The sequence below is a fragment of the Sparus aurata genome, chromosome 17 (genome assembly GCF_900880675.1).
Source record: "Sparus aurata chromosome 17, fSpaAur1.1, whole genome shotgun sequence".
NCBI lineage: Eukaryota > Metazoa > Chordata > Actinopteri > Spariformes > Sparidae > Sparus > Sparus aurata.
Genome location: NC_044203.1, coordinates 30517028 through 30537047, shown reverse-complemented (window position 1 = coordinate 30537047; position 20020 = coordinate 30517028). Strand labels below are relative to the sequence as shown.

The window sequence follows — 20020 nt, the reverse complement described above, 5'->3', positions numbered from 1 at the left end:
ACAACAACAACAACAACAACAACAACAAAAACAAATAAATAAAAGATAAGTATTTCATTCGGTTTGAGTTCTTAACTCTCAAAGTGTGACGAGCATTGAAGCCTGCCCTTTGTAACATAAAGGTGATGGTTTGCTCTGCAGCATTTATCGAAATGGATTATTGCAATAAATTAGAAAAAAAACAAGAAAAAGTCTGCAAGAAGAGTAAAAAAACATCATATATCAAAAAACAGCTTATATAACCTCTTGAATGTTAAATGATCCATCAGGTTTTTGGGGCTGATCCTTTGATCAGGGCTCTTGTTTCACAGATCCAGCGGTTCCGCATCTTGCAGCCCACTTTGTCCCAGTTGGCCAGACGAGCTGCACGCGGCAGAGTTAAAGCACACGCTTTGCTGTAGCCAAGATTTTGTGTCCAGTACCTACAGAAGAAAAATATCACAATCTCAGTGATAGTACTGTACTTAAGTACAAATTCAAGGTACAGAAAAGGACGTAAAGTTTTGACTTATCTACGGTTTTGCAGACACATGCTCTGCCAACTTTTACTCTAGCAATGGGGTTACATACAAAGTGGTTAAAGGGGCTCTATGTAGTTTTGGGTTAGAAATTCAGAGGAAAAAAAGATTGATCGGGATGTGGGATTTTTCCTGTTTCTTGTTTCCAGTTGGTTGTTTTTAAACTTGGGTTTTACATATATTTAACGAACAAGCTATAAAGTGTTATTTCATGAGCTTTAGAGGTGCTGACAGGTCGATCTGTTGCTTTCAGACAGAGACAGGCTGGCTGTTCAGTCCTGTTTCCAATCTTTGTGTTAAGCTAAGCTAACTGCATACTATTCATAGTCTATATAAAGACACAGTTGATTGTGAGAGAGTGAGGTAACATGTGAGTCTCAGTGCTGTGTCACACTGTGAGCTGATGTGTCAGAGTCACTGTCAGGATAACTTCATGGTTCAGTCAATAAATGACACCATGGTCGACTTTCAACCAGCAGCAGTGTTTGTGTGAAATTCAGACATTTCTAAATGTGTCATTTCTTCGATCTTAGCTTGTTTTGACAAAGACTCTTGTCTTTGGTGTTACGTGGAGATGTTGAAGGTGCCATCTCCATCTGCTTTTTACTTGTTTCACCATCTGCCTCTTAAGAAAACTGGAAGGTCAAATGTCTTGGCGATGATGAAGTCGTGTGTCTGAATCACTGTGGTCAAGATACAATGAGGCGAAGATGAGCGTGTGTGGCAACTTTGGAGTGTGTGTTTTCACTTACGTCACAGTGACATTGCTTCCATCCACCCACTTCCACCCGTCCTTCACATCCTTTCTGCTCAAGCCAATCCAGTAGCCGTGCTTTTCATCATGGTAGGTTTCTGTGTGATTATTGATGAATTCCTACAATTGTGATACAGTTGTTAAGAAAAAAAATAATCTCTTTGTCTTAATCATAATATAATGATTTGATAAATATACTATTACAGTGCACTTCATACAACAGGATGCAACATAACATGCTTCAGCAATGAGAAAAAATACATAAAGGATAAGAGACACATGAAAAAGTTGGATTGAAATGTTGGATTTATGAGTTTTGGTACATATTTTTTCTTGTTTTGGTCAAATATGTGGTTTTACTTTATTTTTACAATGAAAGGATTACATCAGGGAGTTTGTGTGTCTAAATTACTGTCAATTTTAGATACCATGCATTTCCATCTCTGTCTATGACGATGGAGAAAATGAAAATACAAAATCAAATTAAATGAGTCTTACCTGTTCCTCCTGGCTGTCAATCACCACCAGATCTGCATTAGTCTTTCTGCACTCTTCACGACTTCCGGTCCAATTATTCCATCCCGAAGAATATTCAGATTTGGGAAAAAAGTAACAGTTGGTCTGAAACTGCAGCCAGTCGTCCAGACAAGGTTTACACACTGTTAAACAAGAACGAGACAGCAAAACATTAATTTCACAGTCATTTTCTTAGATTCATTATTGCATTGCATATTACATGTAATTCTAGTACAATAGTTCAGTGTAAAAAGCCACACTTACTGTGAAGTTTCTCTATCAGGTTGAGTCACTGTCAATGAATTAAATAGCTCCAAGTGTGATGTATTACAGGTGCAAGAATAACAGTTTGAAATGCATTACTTTTATGTATAACACTAAAATAATAAACGAAAACACTGTTCCTCTTAACTTAAGTGCAATTATCAAATAAATGTACGGAAGACGATAAGGGCCGATGTGAAAAATGTACATGAGTTCTGACTTTATTTTTTTCTGAAAAATGACAGAATTCATATACATTTTTCACAGTGGCGCTGATCGTCTTCCGTACATTTATTCAATTATTGCATATAGAGTTATAGAGGAAATGTGTTGGCATGGCACTGGTAAGAGTGAACAATCTCTTGTGATCACAGATTCAATTATCTCGTTAGCTCAGGAAAACTAAGCTCATTTTCTCTGAGATCTTGAGAAAGTGATCTTGTTATCTCAGGAAAGAACACCTGTTTTCCCGTGATGATGACATAAATAAATCCAAAAGACAAACTGGATTCAACTAATTATCACAGAAAAACAGAGGAAATAATATGTTGGACCCATCACCGTTTAGTTCTGTCCCAGTAATAAATCACACATCTAGATATTTAATTTACACTGACTCATTGAATCAACGTGGCTGTGGCTCAGGGGTAGAACGAGTGTCTTGTGATCGGAAGGTCACTAGTTCGATTACTCTGTTCTGCGTGTTGCAAGGCAAGATACTGAACCCCTGATGTGCTGGTCGGCACCTTGCATGTTAGCCACCGCCATCAGTGTATGAATTACTTTAAGTCGCTTTAGACAAAAGCATCTGCTAAATGTAAAAGTAAAGTTAAAAAGCGACGGTCAAACTAACTTTACATTGAACTTATCTAATTGCGTTCACAGTTATGGAGCTCTAAAGTTAGTGGTTTCCGTTGATCTACAGGAGCGGTGACCAAAACCCAAACAGAGCAAAGCATGCTGGGTTCTTTCACCTTTCTGTGGGCAGTGTCGTTCCACTGGGAAGTTCTTGTGTTCCAGGATGACTCCGATGGTCCATTTGAGTCCGTCTCTCTCTCTGGTCAGCTCTTCGTTTCGTCTCTCTGAATCATTCTTCTCTGTCCACAGCTGCAGATTCTGGGCTGTCAGGTTGCTGTTTTCTCTGAGTCGCTCTGACACGACTGCTTTGACTGAAATCAGGGAAGAAACTGTTACTGCTGCACTCACTTGTTACCGTCACTCTGCCTTGAAAGTCTTTGAAAACGGGAACTTACAGTGGATACTGAGGGTGATGAGGACTGACAGCAGAGAGACACAGATAATCCCCAAAACTGCTGCCACCACATGAAGCAGAGTAAACAGTGGAGCTTTCTTTTTATTATCTGCCAAAAGCAAAAAGAGAATCTATCATACAAATATACTGTTATCATTTATAATTTTTATAATTTATAATTTATAAATTGTTTATAATTTAATAATCTTTTTCAGTCACAGTTAACCCAAATGAACCTTTTTTGACAGGACGTGTGTCCGATCCCTGCTGCTCACACTTCACCTCATCATAGATTATTTCCAGGTCCTTCAGTTTCTCTGCAAAAAAAAAGCAAAAAAGGCTTAAAAGAACTGAAGTTTGCTGTTACTTCAATGGTCACTTCCTAGTTCATGGTGAGTGTGTGACAAAAAACTTGATTTGCATCTTTTTTTTTGTCGAAGCCACAAGAAGTATCTGTAGTCTCTCTGGAGAGATGTTCTGAACGGAAACTGGATATTTTTAAGGCACTTTTAAAAAAAAATAACAATAATAATAATTTTGTCTGGCTGAGCACTTGCTAAATGCTAAAGTTTCCAAAGTTTCCAAAACGCTGTTCAGCAACTCAAGATGTTGCAACGCTTCGATGTTGCAGCCACAGACATCACAGATAACAGACAAAGATGTTCAACTTGAATGTGATTGGGTAGAAGGTTTACAGTCGCAAGGCGTAGAACAATCCAAGTTAAATACATGAACCTCACATCTGTAAGCGCCAGAATAGATGTACTTGGTACTTTCCACCAGCTCTGGCTGCACTTCTACAGGCTGTATCATTAAAAAACTGAGTACGTGACTCACCGTGTGTTGAGACGCTGTTAGACCTGAAAGTCACAGACGCATATTTCAGTTCTTCCTCCATCGTCCGATCAGGTTTATCACAGACAACAACTCAACTTTCTCCCAAATTCAGAAACAAACCTGAAACCACCGCCGCAGTTTAAACACGTGTCATGTCAGTGGCACAGTAACCAACTGTGAGTTATTACATGAGTTGCAGTTCTTCTTTTTGGTCAGATGACGTAAGATCGTCGTTCTTGACAGGCTCGGGGTGGGAAGGATGTCTGGACATCTCAGGTTGTATTACTGCAGAGATTAAAGTTCAAATGATGCAACTTTAAATTAGTCACAACAAAAAAAATGTTAAACTCACATGTGCACAAACCAATATTGTGTTCCCAGCAGTTTGTGCCTGCATTGCCTTTATTTCATTTGTGTGCATCACCATTATTTAGATCTTCTCTGCAAGCTTTGAAAGAATGTTGGTTGTCATGCATTCGGTCGGCTCAGAGATGCGATGACATTGAACTGCTACAACTGGAAGTCGAGCAGAGGTCAGAGTTCCTTTTTCTTCAGAAGTGGCTTTATGAACTCCACAGTGAACAGTGAACTCCACAGTGTGTCACATTGTGAATGAAGGAGGAATTTACGTTTGAATTGTATCTGTGAACATGCTCTTATTTTTAGAATTCTTAAAATAACAGGAACATCTGGAAAGGTCTGGAAAGTAATAAAAGATCTGGTACTTCATGCATAGGCAGAAATGCCGGGGGGGACAGGGGGGACATGTCCCCCCCTCCAGTAAAGCTGTCCCCCCCTTGAATAATTTGAGACACAATTAATAATTTTTGAACAATGCAGTATCATTTATTCAAAGCACAATGTAAGCGGTGCTCATTATAATCACGCAATAATGTGCTATTTACATCTTTAAAGATTTAGTCCCCCCCCTCCCATTCTTACAAATGGTTGAGTCCACCCCACACTCTTTCCAACGGGCGGAGCTAGCAGCTGCAGCAGAGTGTGGACGGAGCCTGCTACTCACACCGTGCTTCGCGGGGTAAGAGGTCTATACTACACAGACATAGTTACATAAGTTACAACAACACACATCCCATTTACTGAAAGCGCCAGGTCCAGGCTGTCTTCAATGTTTATCCTGCATTGTTTAAAAGCCTTCTCAATTACGAGTGCTGTTAAGCTAAGTTAAAAGCTACAGATAGTGATAGTCACAGACAGAGAGGAGAGGAGAGGAGAGGAGAGGAGAGGGAGAGGACAGGAGCACTAACTCTCTAACTGTAAAACTGTATGTATTCTAACTCTGTATCTATAAAACTGTTTTACAGATAGAGAGTTAGATCACATACAGTTTTGTGACATAGTTGTCCGATGTTTGATGACAACACAATAAATATATATTTTTGAGAAATTATTTTATGTTGGATTATTCATTACGGTATTTCCTTTAGTTTTGGGATTGTTTGGAGCTTTTACCTCTTGTAAAGATATTTAATGGACTGTGGTGGAAGTTAGTGTTGTTGTATACAGGTAGGGTTAGGACTAATACAGCATAATGCAATTATTGTAATTATCAGTACTTTTGATGACATTTTTTAAAACATTTGATTTGAACATGCTGACAGTGCGAGAGAGAGAGAGAGAGAGAGAGAGAGAGAATAGCATAATCTGATATCTTTCATCTGGAAAAAGGCAGTTATCTGATTATGAGAAATCTGATAAACAAACTTAGATGTTTGCCTGATAATTAGTTTATTCATTGCATGTGTACATGTTAATTTGATTTCAATCATTTTGTTTTAAGTCTAGACATGTGCAGGTGGACTCAGCCAGTACTAAGAAAGGTCTTCTGACTGCCTGTTGGAGAGACAGAGACTAAAGCCTCAAATTGCGGTAAAAGATGCTGTATAAAAGACAGGCTACAACTTTTATTCCTTGTCCCCCCCCTGGAATTATTCTCTAAAATTTTACTGTTTATTGTCCCCCCCAACTATGAAATGGGATTTTCACCCCTGCCTGTATCATTAAAAAACAGAGTACAGACTCACCGCGCGTTGAGACGCTGTTAGATCTGAAAGTCACCAACGCCGAGGTCGGTTCTTCCTCCATCGTTCGATCAGGTTTATCACAGACAAGAATTCACTTTCTCCCAAAGTCAGAAACACACCCGAAACCACCGCCGTGGTTTAAATACGTGTCATTTCAGTGACACAGTAACCAACTGTCGGTTATCACATGAGTTGCAGTTCTTCTATTTGGTCAGATAACGTAAAACCAGTTGTTTTTGACAGGCTCAGGGTGGGAAGGATGTCTGTATATTTCCGGCACAGAGCAGGACATCACAGGTCGTATTACTCAAGATGTTAGATTTTTTCTGTTCTCGGCAGTACGGCGATTTCTGTCAGTCATGGACCGACGCACGATCTGGGCTGGGCTTTCATGATTTAATCAAAAAAGCATATTATAAATAATTTTTATCGACCGCGCAGCCCATTGGTTGATTTTCTTGAAGGACATTGGGCTAATCCAATGAAATCTCTCAGCCCTCCGCTTTTATTACAATTTTTTCTAAAAGCATCCATCTTCAATATAGACAGTGAACTGAGCCAATCAGGATAGAGTACGACAGCGGCCCCACCCCTTCCCTGCGCTGTCTCCTGTAACTTCTGCGAGTTTCAAAGTGTTGAGCGCGAGGAGTGACAACATGGAGCAACCGAAGAGGAAGAAGTTGCGTGCTAAGAGAAGAATCTCACTGTAGATGCTGCAAATTGTGCTAAAATCACAGACATGTTGGCTGGAGAAGCTGCTGTAGCCTTCACGACCTCTGTGACAGCAATGATCCAGCAACAGCGGGTTGAAGGTGAAGACAGCAGCAGCGGGCAGGAGAGCAGCAGCCAGAGATGCTGCTGACTGACAGGGACAGTGTACAGCCGGTAAGCAGGAGAGGAAGGAGGAAATTCATGTTGGTGTGACGGGCTGCATCGGGTTCGGGCTTAAAAGGGTCGGGTTGTAACTTTCAGGCCCGTTGAGAACTCTAATTACATGACAATGATGAGCAATGGTGATTGATTAATATCAATATTAATTGGTGTTGCATACTTCCCAAAATCTGAGAAGTATTGATGAGCAGCAAGTGTCCATTTTAGACTCCATCATAGCATTTTAGATATTTAGGTTAAAGGTGTGTTGAAAGGCTGCATAGTAGTTTGAATTTGTTGCAACCCTCTATGCTGTGGTTAAACATGATTTTAAAGACGGATTTTAAAACTGCTGACTGATAAGTCAAAGCTTTGCAGTTTAAGCATTACTAAAGTAAGTGTAAAAAAATATATATAAAAGTATTATTAGCAAAAGGTTTGCCCACATTGAATAAGAGTAAGACTGTCAAATGCTTTTAAGACATAGTGGCTTTGCATGAGTTAATAAAGCAGCCAGTTTTTAGCCTGGTACAAATGCATGTTTAGCTTTTTAAAGGAGGGAGCACCTTTTAACCTGAAGAATTAGAACTGAGCTGCTATATCAGGGAAATTCAGAAAAAACATATTAGAGATGATTTCAATAAAAAGGATGAAAAAATTGAACTACACAGAGCAGACAAAAGTGGTGGAGCTAACAATAGATGCTAAACTTCTAAGATTTAGGATGTTGTTGACATTATGCTTGAAATAGAATATACCTAAAGGAGGTAGAACTAGGATTGAAAGGCTTTGTGAGCGTTTTTTCATGTCAAGTGAGTAAACATATGCACACCTCACCACAATAATTAGAGTTGGGTTTGGGATAATTGTAAAATACATTCCTTTGGGGAACACATACATAAATTACTAGTCAGTTGTGCTCCACTAATTATGAGGGGCCGGTCTAAGCCAAAAATGCCAGGGCCGATATTTTGTCCCAGTCCAGCCCTGATTTCTGTGACGAACAAATGTGCAAACTGTTGCACCAGAAGAAGTTGGCCCATGTCTGCATTATCTAATACTGACCTCAACCTTTCAACAAGCCATGTCTGTGACATGGGTTGTCTCACATTTGGATTAATAAACGAACAGTCTAGTTTTCAGGTGAAGGTGAAGAGCCATTGTCATCGTTAGTCAAAAACAGGAAAAACAAAGCAAATTTTTCTAAATATTGATTTCTGTAAGTGCTCGACTAAGATGAAGAGCAACCTTGTTCTTCTAGGGAGTTTTTTTCATGTGATACAGAAAGCATTTTTTTTATTTTACAACATTTTTTAATGTGTGAAACAGAGTAAAATATTGTGTGACGTGAATTTTTTTATCACAACATTTCTCCATTTCCACATCATTTTTTTTTTCATATGTGGAAAAATGTTATGTATCAATATTAGTGTTCACCACAAATACTGCAGTGGCACACCAGCGTATTGCTGAAAGATGCATGGAGTTTCACTGTCCTCACACTGCTAAAGTACAACATGAATGGGAGAATTAAAACTCCCCTGGATGAACATGAATGCTTCTTATCTTATTTAGTATGTGAGTAGTCGAGCACTTCAGCCTCTTGTGGTCAGAATTCAAAAATGAGCCTTAATTTTCTCCTGAAAAACATTATTTGTTTCCACACATGAAAAAACAAAAGCTTCCTGTGAATTGTTTTTAACACTTTTTAAGCATAACATATTTTTTTTCTTGGGAAAAAAAATCACTCTTTTTCACACATGAAACAAAAATTCAGAGCTTAGAAAATGGACTACCAGAAAAAAAAAAAATATATTCTCACTTGGCTCTCAAGAGCTTCCATACAGTCCAGAACAACACTATGCCCTCAATGCTAAAACATATTGTTATTAGGATTGTGTCAGAAAACAAACTAACAAGCAAACAACAACAACAAAAACAAATAGATAAAAGATGAGTATTTCATTCAGTTTGAGTTCTTAACTCTAAAAGTGTGACGAGCATTGAAGCCTGCTCTTTGTAACATAAAGGTGATGGTTTGCTCTGCAGCATTTATCAAAAAGGATTATTATTGCAATAAATTAGAAAAAAAACAACAAAAAGTCTGCAAGAAGAGTAAAAAAACATCATATATTAAAAAAACAGCTTATATAACCTCTTGAATGTTAAATGATCCGTTAGGATTATGGGGCTGATCCTTTGATCAGGGCTCTTGTTTCACAGATCCAGCGGTTATACGCCCAGCAGCTCACTTTGTCCCAGTTGGCCAGACAAGCTTCACGCGGCAGAGTTAAAACACACCCTTCACTGTTTCTGGGTTCTTGTCTCCAGTACCTACAGAAGAAAAATATCACATCATATTAGTCTGTGTGTGCTGAAATACACAAAAACAATACTGCAATCATATCTGTCAATAAAAGATGAGCATTGGTTACCTAAGTACTCTACTTAAGTACAATACTTGGGTACTAAACACTAAAGTGTTATTTCAGGAGCTTCAGAGGTGCTGACAGGTTGATCTGTTGCTTTCAGACAGAGACAGGCTGGCTGTTCAGTCCTGTTTCCAATCTTTGTGTGAAGCTAAGCCAACTGCATGCTATTTATAGCCATTTTAAATAAAGACACAGTTGATAATGAGAGAGTGAGGTGACATGTGAGTCTCAGTGCTGTGTCACACTGTGAGCTGTTGTGCCAGAGTCACTGTCAGGATAACTTCATGGTTACAGTCAACAATAAATGACACCGTGGTCGACTTTCAACCAGCAGCAGTGTTTGTGTGAAATTCAGACATTTCTTCATTTGTTGTTTCTTCCATCTTGGCTTCTTTTGACAAAGATTCTTGTCTTTGGTGTTACGTGGAGATGTTGAAGGTGCCATCTCCATCTGCTTTTTACTCGTTTCACCATCTGCCTCTTTAGAAAACTGGAAGGTCAAATGTCTTGGCGATGATGAAGTCATGTGTCTGAATCACTGTGGTCAAGATACAATGAGGCTAAGATGAGGTGTGTGGCAACTTTGGAGTGTGTGTTTTCACTTACGTCACAGTGACATTGCTTCCATCCACCCACTTCCACCCGTCCTTCACATCCTTTCTACTCAAGCCAATCCAGTAGCCATGCTTTTCATCATAGTAGGCTTTTGTGTGATTATTGATGAATTCCTACGATTGTGATACAGTTGTTAAGAAAAAAAATAATCTCTTTGTCTTAATCATAATAAAATGATTTAATAAATATACTACTACAGTGCATTTCATACAACAGGATGCAACACAACGTGTGAAAAAAAATACACAAAGGATAAGAGACACATAAAAAGGTTTTTAATATGAATGAAATGTGTGATTTATGGAGGTTTTTGTACCATATTTGTTCTCATTTTGGTAAAATATGTGGTTTTACTTTATTTGTACAATGAAAGGATTAACTCAGAGAGTTTGTGTGTCTAAATTACAGTCAATTTTAGATACCATGCATTTCCATCTCTGTCTATGACGATGGAGAAAATGAAAATACAAAATCAAATTAAACGAGTCTTACCTGTTCCTCCTGGCTGTCAATCACCACCAGATCTGCATTAGTCTTTCTGCACTCTTCACGAACTCCGTCCCAATTATTCCAACCCTCATTCGCAAAAAAGTAACAGTTGGTCTGAAACTGCAGCCAGTTGTCCAGACAAGGTTTACACACTGTTAAACAAGAACGAGACAGCAAAACTTTAATTTCTTAGATTCATTATTGCATTACATATTACATAATAATAGTTCAGTGTAAAAAGCCACACTTACTGTGAAGTTTCTCTATCAGGTTGAGTCATTGTCAATGAATTAAATAGCTCGAAGTGTGATGTATTACAAGTACAAGAATAAAAGTTTGAAATGCATTACTTTTATGTATAACACTGAAATAATGAACAAAAACATTGTTCCTCTTAACTTTAAGTGCAATAATTTGATAAATGTACGGAAGGCAATAAGGGCCAATGTGAAAAATGTATTTTATTTTTTTCTGAAAAATGTCAGAATTCATATACATCTTCACAGTGGTGCTCATCGTCTTCCGTACATTTATTCAATTATTGCATATAGAGTTATAGAGGAAATGTGTTGGCATGGCACTGGTAAGAGTGAACAATCTCTTGTGATCACAGATTCAATTATCTTGCTAGCTCAGGAAAACTAAGCTAATTTTCTCTGAGATCTTGAGATAGTGATCTTGTTATCTCAGGAAAGAACACCTGTTTTCCCGTGATGATGACATAAATAAATCGTTATCCAAAAGACAAACTGAATTCAACTAATTATCACAGGACAACAGAGGAAATAATATGTTGGACCCATCACCGTTTAGTTCTGTCCCAGTAATAAATCACACATCTAGATATTTAATTTACACTGACTCATTGACTCAACGTGGCTGTGGCTCAGGGGTAGAACAAGTGTCTTGTGATCGGAAGGTCGCTAGTTCGATTACCCTGTTCTGCGTGTTGCAAGGCAATATACTGAACCCCAAATGCTCCTGATGTGCTGGTCGGCACCTTGCATGTCAGCCACCGCCATCAGTGTATGAATGTATGTAAGTCACATTGGACAAAAGTGTCTGCTAAATGTAGAAGTAAATTTAAAAAAGCAACGGTCAAACTAACTTTACATTGAACTTATCTAATTGCGTTCACAGTTATGGAGCTCTAAAGTTAGTGGTTTCAGTTGATCTACAGGAGCGGTGACCAAAACTCAAACAGAGCAAAGCATGCTGTGTTGTCTTTCACCTTTCTGTGGGCAGTGTCGTTCCACTGGGAAGTCCTTGTGTTCCAGGATGACTCCGATGGTCCAGTTGAGTCCGTCTCTCTCTCTGGTCAGCTCTTCGTTTCGTCTCTCTAAATCAGTCTTCTCTGTCCACAGCTGCAATTTCTGGGCTGTCAGGTTGCTGTTTTCTCTGAGTCGCTCTGACACGACTGCTTTGACTGAAATCAGGGAAGAAACTGTTACTGCTGCACTCACTTGTTACCGTCACTCTGCACTGAAAGTCTTTGCAAACAGGAACTTACAGTAGATACTGAGGGTGATGAGGACTGACAGCAGAGAGACACAGATAATCCCCAAAACTGCTGCCACCACATGAAGCAGAGTAAACATTGGAGCTTTCTTTTTATTATCTGCCAAAGCAAAAAGAGAATCTATCATACAAATATACTGTTATCATATTTGTCACATTTTCAGTCACCGTAAACCCAAATGAACCTTTTTTGACAGGACGTGTGTCCGATCCCTGCTGCTCACTCTTCACCTCATCGTAGATTATTTCCAGGTCGTTTGGTTTCTCTGTAAAAAAGCAAACAAGTTTTAAAGGAACGTAAGTTTGCTGTTATTTCAATGGTACTCTCACAAGTCACTTCCTAGTCTAATTTTATTTGCATCTTTTTTTTGTCAAAGACACAGGAAGTCACTGCAGCATTTGACTAGCTGTAGCCTCTCTGGGGCGATGTGCTGAACGGAAACTGGATATTTATAAGGCTCTTTTAAAAAATAATAATGATAATGATTATTTTTTGTCTGGCCGAAGCACTTGCTAAACGCTAAAGTTTCCAAAGTTTCCAAAACGCTGTTCAGCAACTCAAGATGTTGCAACGCTGTGATGTTGCAGCCACAGACATCACAGATTACAGCCAAAGAAGATCTAAAAAAGTTGAACTGAGAGAAAGAGCTTTCTAAAAAAGTACAGTATGGTCAACTTGAATGTGATTGGGTAGAAGGTTTACAGTCACAAGGCGTAGAACAATCCAAGTTGAATACATGAACCTCACATCTGTACTTAAGCGCCAGAATAGATGTACTTGGTACTTTCCACCAGCTCTGGCTGCACTTCTACAGGCTGTATCATTAAAAAACAGAGTACGCGACTCACCGTGTGTTGAGACGCTGTTAGACCTGAAAGTCACAGACGCATAGTTCAGTTCTTCCTCCATCGTCCGATCAGGTTTATCACAGACAACAGCTCAACTTTCTCCCAAATTCAGAAACAAACCTGAAACCACCACCGCAGTTTAAACACGTGTCATGTCGGTGGCACAGTAACCAACTGTGGGTTATATGACTTGCACTTCTTCTTTTTGGTCAGATGACGTAAGACCGTCGTTCTTGACAGGCTCGGGGTGGGAAGGATGTCTGGGCACCTCAGGTCGTATTATTGCAGAGATTAAAGTTCAAATGATGCAACTTTAAATCAGTCACAACAAAAAAAAAAAAAATATTAAACTCACATATGCACAAACCAATATTGTATTCCCAGCAGTGTTTGTGACGGCATCACCATGATGTAGATCTTCTCTGCAAGCTTTAAACGAATGTTGATTTTCATGCATTCGGTCGGCTCAGAGATGCGATTACACTGAACTGCTACAACTTGAAGTCGATCAGAGGTCAGAGTTCCTTTTTCTGCAAAAGTGGCTTTATGAACTCAGTATGTCATCACATTGTGAATTGAAGGAGGAGTTTACGTTTGAAATGTATCTGAGAACAGGCTGTTATTTTTAGAATTCTTAAAATAACAGGAACATCTAGAAAGGTCTGGAAAGTAATAACAGATCTGGTACTTCATGTGATGAGAATTGCCTCAGGGACGAATATCGTGTTTTGTTTCGTATCGCTGATGATGGAGAGAAATATTCACCAAAATACTTCATCAGTCATCCGTCTGTGTTTAAACTTTTCCTTTTACTGAAGAATGATAAAACAAGGATTGCATGTGAACCAGGAGCAGCTCTGAGTCGTGCTTCTCTCTCCTTAAATAACTCCGCTTGTGCTGGGAATCCATTCTGGTTGTATCGTGTTTTTGTGTGAGACTGAACATGAAACTTTGGGTCACTTATGTCTTTTTTCTCATCTTTACAGTCCACCTTATGATGTATTAGTTGTAGTAGCTACTTAAAGCCACCAGGAGGAGCTATAGAGCACAACCATACTGTGTGAAGTATTTGACTGTTGACTGCTTTAAAGTGGAAAACCATCTGTAACTCAAGTGAAATGAAGTATTATTAAGTTTTAATAGTAAAGTGTGAGGACAACTGTTATTTGGTGACATTTTGAAAGCGTTACGCTTCATAATCTTTGTTTAACTTTCATTTTTGGTTCATTTTGACAAAGGTGGTTGTTAGTTTTCCTTTCTGTTTTCCAACCTCAGCTCATATGATAAGTTTATGATACACTGTATTTATCAGACATGTTATCAGGATTTCATTCTGTGGTCCTGGATGAGTTTTTGTATTTGTCATTAACTTCTTTTTCACTTGACAGGGCAATTTACCTGTATTTTGACCCATGGGGGGATTAGCCACTTAACATCTGAACCCTCATACAACTGATAAAAGACCACATTTAATGCAAAACAAAGTTACATATCGAAAACTGACATAAAAACACTATATATTGATTATATGAAGTATAACATTTTTCTGTGGCATCATGTAAGGGCTGAAAAAAAAAGCTGAAAATAATATTAATATAGTATTTTTATGGCAGTTTTACACGTGTTTATTATCAGTGGCATGAGGGCTGAACATGTCTTCATAAACACGACGTGCAGGGTCAACTTTATAGTGATTAAAGCGACCTTTTACCTGCAGAGTCAAACAGCTGTTCTGTTTGTGTCTGACGGTATAAGCGCGTGAGGAGGAACAATACGTGACTCACGTGATCCGACCAATCAGCGAGCAGCGATCAGTTCAGGAAACGCTCTCTGGTGGTTTCACCTGCAGACAAGAAGAAGAAGAAGACGAAGGAGTTTGAACTCTGACAGCCTCACTGAGTGGAAACATACTGAGTTTTGAAGGACGGTTCCGGAGAGCAGAGATGGTTTGCGGCGGATTTGTTTGCACTAAGAACTCCCTCTGCGCTCTCAACATACTTTATGTTGTAAGTATGAAGTCACGTTGTTAAACCTGCGGAGAGTTCACCGAGGGGAGCTGCTGAGGACACGACTGCTGCTGAGGACAGGACTCAGGCTGCTCTGCTGCTGTCTTGACTCAGAAATGAGCGACATGGAGGTTGTTTTTTTTTTGGTTTTTTAACACGACAGGAGGTGGAAATGTTTGTGAGCTGCTTCCTTGTTGCAGGAGCAGCTGACAGGTGGTGGATGATCAGCGCAGGTTTATGAGCTGATTGCCATCACCAGCGCTTTGAATAAATGATAAATGAACGTGTGAGGAGGCTGCTTATTCCAGCGGACATGAACACTGATGCGTTCCTCTTAAAAAGCTGCTGATCTTCTAAAAAAGTTGTTGTTTTGTAAACTCTTCATTATATATATTGTTTTTGCTCGAAGGGCCCACTGTTAATTGATTTACATTCATTTCTTATTAGGTCCCTGACATGCAGTAGCACTGGAGCTGCAGAAGTTTGTCTCTCATACTTTGCTTGTGTATAAAGATTTTTGTTAATGAAATGAATAAAACATGCACATTTTTAAACTTGAAGTTTAATGCCAGTTAAAAAAGTAAGTTAAAAACTGTCAGAGAAAATTATTGGATTAAAAGTCAAATTATCAGACGAAAATTGTAAATTATGAGACAAAAAGTTAAAAATTATCAGATGAAAAGTTAAAATTATGAAATTAAATGAGTCTAAATTCTTGAAAGAAGAGTCAAAATAATGAGATGAAAAGTCAAATTAAATTGTCTCAAATTATGGGAGGAGAAATTCACAGGCAAAAAGTCAAAATTCTTGGACGAAAATTGTAAATTATGAGACGAAAAGTTAAAAATATCAAATATAAGTGTCAAAATTATGAGATGAAAATTCAAAATTATGAGAAAAATTCAAAATCATGAGACGGAAGGTCAAAATTATGAGAGTAAAAGTCAAATTAAATTGTCTCAAATTAGGAGACGAGAAATACTCGGACGAAAAGTCAAAATTATGAGACAAAAAATTGACGTCACAGTTCATTGAAATATAACTGAAGTCACAATATTTCCAAGTGCGATAACCAAAATCATACGAGCTGCATCTTTTTCTGATGAGGGTCAAACGTGACAAAACAACATTAGAATGAAGTGTCGTGCTGCAGAGACGTCCTGCCTGAAAACAAGAAACATGTTTGTTTGTTACAGAACACGACAGATGTCACATCATCATGATTATAATAGTTTTATTTTTGTGTGTTTGACCATTTTGAGATGCATCCACTCAGGAGAATGTTGTAGAAATGCAGTTTTCAGAGTGAGAAAAATGTACAGCATCCACCCTCCAGCTGTTCGTCCCAGGTGTGGAGACGTCCTGTAGAGAGGTGACTGGTTGAACTTCCTCCTTCTCCCGTGCCAACGCTGTCTCCTTCCTCCTCAGTTGGTGAGCCTGCTGCTGATGGGCGTGGCGGCGTGGGGGAAATGGTTCGGCCTGGTCTCCAGCATCAGGGTGGTGGCGGGGGTCATCGGCGTGGGCGTGTTCCTGTTCCTGGTGGCCATCGTGGGGCTGTGCGGCGCCCTGAAGCACCACCAGGTCCTGCTCTTCTTCGTATCCTTCTGGTTTCTGCGTGCTTGTAGGATCACGGGGGAGTCAGCCTCACACCTCCTGAGCACTGTTGTCCGCCGAAGCGGAATGAAAAGCAAATAAACCCAAAGCTCTCAGCAGATTTTGCTCCTCTGTTGAGCTTTTGTGTTCGCGGTTCTCGTGCAGCAGCAGCAGCAGATATTCGATGATTTTCAATCCAAACATAAAAATTCCTCAACTTGTTCCAGTACATGATGATCCTGTTCATAGTGTTCGTCGTGCAGTTTTCTGTGTCCTGTGCTTGTCTGGCCCTGAATAAAGACCAACAGGTATGTTTATTTTGTCCTTCCTGATGCAGCTTTAACACCTTTTATAGATCCAACCAGGTTGTGTGTTTTTTCCTTTACAGAACCTCCTGCTGGAGGTCGGATGGAACAAATCCGAGGACACTCAAAAAGACGTGGAGAAAACACTGGACTGCTGTGGCTTCTCTTACGTCAACTACAACGGCTCGTGTCCCGCTGTGAGTAAAATCAACTGAACGTTTTTTTTCTTTTTTTCCCCTTCTTGGGAACAATGAGCTTATGATTTGCATGATCATTTCTCTCCAAGTCGTTGAATTGTCTCCTTTACTTCCTCTTCCTCCAGAGGTGCTTCCATGACGCCCCCTCACAGTCATGCAACACGTGCTCGAACATCATCCAGCAGTACACGGGCGAGGTGCTCCGGTTCGTCGGGGGGATCGGACTCTTCTTCAGCTTTACAGAGGTCGGTGAATGTCAGGGTAACAAAGCTGATGCGTTTTGGTGTAAAAATGGCTGCTGACTTGGATATTAAAGGAACAGTTCTCACAAAAACGAAAAGTCATTATCTGATCATGCACATGCCGATGGAAAGTCGGATGAAGTTTCGTAGTTGGGGGAACATTTCTGGAGCTTCGCAGCAGAACAGTATTGCAGCATTCTCCACAACAGCTGACGTAGCTGGGGACTTATTTTAAAATGTAGGAAGATAAAAAGATAAAATGGCTCTATACAGCTCTAATCCAACTCTCTGCAAGCCCTGAGTTTCCAAATCGATTTGAAAAGATGTTACACACCCTTTTTTAAGATGAAATCTTCACTGTAGTTGCCAAGCTTAAAGCATTAGCGCGCCACATCTGAGGTGTAGCATCGACCGCATGTCGAGTCGACGGTGTAAATAACATCTCTTCAAATCAGTTTGCATGAATTCTCCATCTGCTTCAGATCTTTAGCCGAATGCTACAACTCTGTTTTGTTGCTGTAGAAATGTTTCGTCAACTACAAGTCTTCACCCATTCTCCATCAGCACAGGGGTTTTGGGAGGAAATTCTCCTTTACGACAGATTGTGTTGAGACGAAGTTTATTCTAAATTCTGACTTGCGGTACGTTCGCCTCTTCAATCTCTCCTTTCAGATCCTTGGAGTTTGGCTCGCACACAGATACAGAAACATCAAAGATCCTCGATCAAATCCTGGAGCCTTTCTATAACCACTCGCGGTTTGATAAATCCAGCGCTGAGTAATTATTTTCCTGTTTGGTGATTCGCACGTTTCTGGACGTTTGTTAAGATTTCTAGGGAGGCTGGAGTTGTAATTATTCAGCAGACGTTACAAAGGATGATTTGGTGTTAAAAGTAACACAAGTGGAGACAAGTCAGCAGACTGACTCAGTAATGCCAGGTAGCTTCTATCTAAAGTTGGCTCACAGCTAACATTTGTTAGCATTAGCGTCAGGTTGAAGCCCATTAATATATGCTGCAGCTACAAAACCCCAGTTTGAATGTATTTGAATTGAGCCAAGGTAGATTTTACTGCTTATGAATTCAACCTTTGTGTGTGGGGAAAAAAAAAAAAGATGTAATTTAATTTTCCAGTCAGTTTTGCAGCTTCCTTAATTTGATTTAAATAATGTGATCTTTGCTGTTGTGAACTTGTACTTTTTTCTTTAAAGGAATAGTTTGACATTATATCCATTCTCGACGAGAGTTAGATAGGAAGATACTGATCAATCTTATGTCTATACAATAAAGTTGAAGCTACAGCTAGCAGCCAGTTAGCTTAGATTAGCATAAAGGCTTGAAGCAGGGGGAATGAGCTAACCTAACTCCATCTAAAGATAACAATTTCAACCCTACCAGCGCCTCTAATGCTTCATAATTATGTGCCACATATTAGCTGTGTGTAGCGACCTCTGTAAATACAGCCAAACAAGATATTACATGTTGATTATTTAGCTAAGCTTTAGGTGGATTTTGTAACTTTTGGACAGTCGGGCTAGCTGTTTCCTCCTACTTCCAGTCTTAATGCTAAGCTAAGCTAAGCTCACTGGCTGCTTGTGGTTACTTAGTATTAATCTTCTGGTCTGACTCTCGACAAGAAAAACAAAAGTAATTCCCAAAGTGTCACGCTATTTCTCTGAGCGAAACTGGACACCTATAAACCCTGCTGGTAGTTATTGTCTCTTTAATTCTAATCTGTTTAAATGTGTTTGGCGTCAGCAGCAGTAGCAGCAGCTGTGTGCGCTCAGCATACACACACCTTATGCAAATAAAGGTCAGATTAGCACCATGATGGCTGGATGACTATATTCACCACTCCCAGAGATTCATGACGCACATCAGTGTGGATTTAGGTGTCGGATGTCGTTAGAGCAGGAAAAGATTAAGATCATGTTAAAGTTGATTGACATACTCTTTCGAAACCAGGTTTGTTTTTGCTTTGCATGTGTATTTATTGCTCTTTGTTTCACGTTTAAACACATGTGGATATTATAAACTCATCATAAATCATCGTTTGTCATGTTAATTGTCACACAGCTGTGGTGGTTTTCTTTAATTATCTGAAATAAACTTGCAGAACATGTACAGAAACTGTTGCATCTATGCTTTGTCATGTTCAGTGCTCACAGAGAGGCGTGCACGTCACTGGGTGCCACATGACTCGCTCACATTCCTCACCACAAAACAGGATGCCAAGCAGGAAGTGCACTCAATGTTTAGATTCCTCTGAATTAGCCAACAGGCTCGGCAGGCAGCGGTCCAACCTGTTCACCGAGGTGACCGCGAACTCAAACTGCCCGTGAAATAAAGTCTGTGTGTGAACACCACATAATTAAATTCATTCTATATTTAGCTCTATTCATTTTAAACAGATAATTACCCACAGTCCCTCCCTAGACATTTAAAAGCATTGTTTGAGGATAACATCTTTATTTCAATAAGGAACAATGATTAAAATTCAGTGACGAACATATGAACATAAAAAGAAAAGTCGTTGCATTATGAATTGCCTAATGAACTATGAGAATTTGAGTACAGTATTTTATGTCAAGAGATTACATACCCACAATCTTTAGGCAGGAAACGCTCAGAAGCGCTTCGAGGCCCAGAGAAGCAGAGAGGAAGCACACGGTGAAGGTGTTGCTCATAAATGTCAAAGTTTGTTTGTGAATCTACAATAT

At 39.4% G+C, this 20020-nt stretch overlaps 2 protein-coding genes across 7 annotated transcripts; one reads left to right on the top strand and one right to left on the bottom strand.

Moving 5' to 3' along the window:
• Window positions 1-64: 64 nt before the first annotated feature.
• LOC115567850 (C-type lectin domain family 9 member A-like) lies at window positions 65-13576 on the bottom strand. 6 transcript variants are annotated; one of them, XM_030394708.1, is made up of 8 exons: window positions 13315-13576; window positions 12960-13079; window positions 12296-12376; window positions 12103-12210; window positions 11824-12018; window positions 1771-1931; window positions 1271-1392; window positions 65-422 (listed from the first exon to the last, which is right to left on the bottom strand). In XM_030394708.1, the coding sequence occupies exons 2-8, from the start codon at window positions 13018-13020 to the stop codon at window positions 266-268; spliced, it is 885 nt and encodes a 294-aa protein (XP_030250568.1). In that variant the 5' UTR covers window positions 13021-13079; window positions 13315-13576; the 3' UTR covers window positions 65-265. The 6 variants fall into 6 exon arrangements, with proteins under 6 accessions (XP_030250568.1, XP_030250565.1, XP_030250569.1 ...); XM_030394705.1 differs by having other exon boundaries at window positions 12960-13270; window positions 13365-13436; XM_030394709.1 differs by lacking the exons at window positions 11824-12018; window positions 12103-12210 and adding exons at window positions 3027-3221; window positions 3306-3413 and having other exon boundaries at window positions 12960-13270; window positions 13365-13436.
• Window positions 13577-14792: 1216 nt separating this feature from the next.
• Window positions 14793-19430, top strand: LOC115567851 (tetraspanin-13-like). Its single transcript, XM_030394711.1, has 6 exons — window positions 14793-14965; window positions 16394-16561; window positions 16786-16866; window positions 16947-17060; window positions 17186-17305; window positions 17975-19430. Exons 1-6 carry the CDS (start codon window positions 14903-14905, stop codon window positions 18047-18049), a joined length of 621 nt encoding a protein of 206 aa, XP_030250571.1. The 5' UTR covers window positions 14793-14902; the 3' UTR covers window positions 18050-19430.
• The last annotated feature ends 590 nt before the right edge of the window (window positions 19431-20020 follow it).

Bases quoted from the DNA above. Each gene is read 5' to 3' on its own strand.
- LOC115567851 (XM_030394711.1), top strand. From the start codon at position 14,903: ATGGTTTGCGGCGGATTTGTTTGCACTAAGAACTCCCTCTGCGCTCTC. The intron at 16,562-16,785 runs GTATCCTTCTGG...AACTTGTTCCAG, and splicing joins ACCAGGTCCTGCTCTTCTTC to TACATGATGATCCTGTTCAT. The intron at 16,867-16,946 runs GTATGTTTATTT...TTTCCTTTACAG, and splicing joins CCCTGAATAAAGACCAACAG to AACCTCCTGCTGGAGGTCGG.
- LOC115567850 (XM_030394704.1), bottom strand. From the start codon at position 13,412: ATGAAAATCAACATTCGTTTAAAGCTTGCAGAGAAGATCTACATCATG. The intron at 12,983-13,314 runs GTGAGTTTAATA...TGTGACTTTCAG, and splicing joins CAATATTGGTTTGTGCATAT to GTCTAACAGCGTCTCAACAC. The intron at 9,391-10,094 runs GTAAGTGAAAAC...TTTCTTCTGTAG, and splicing joins GGAAGCAATGTCACTGTGAC to GTACTGGAGACAAGAACCCA.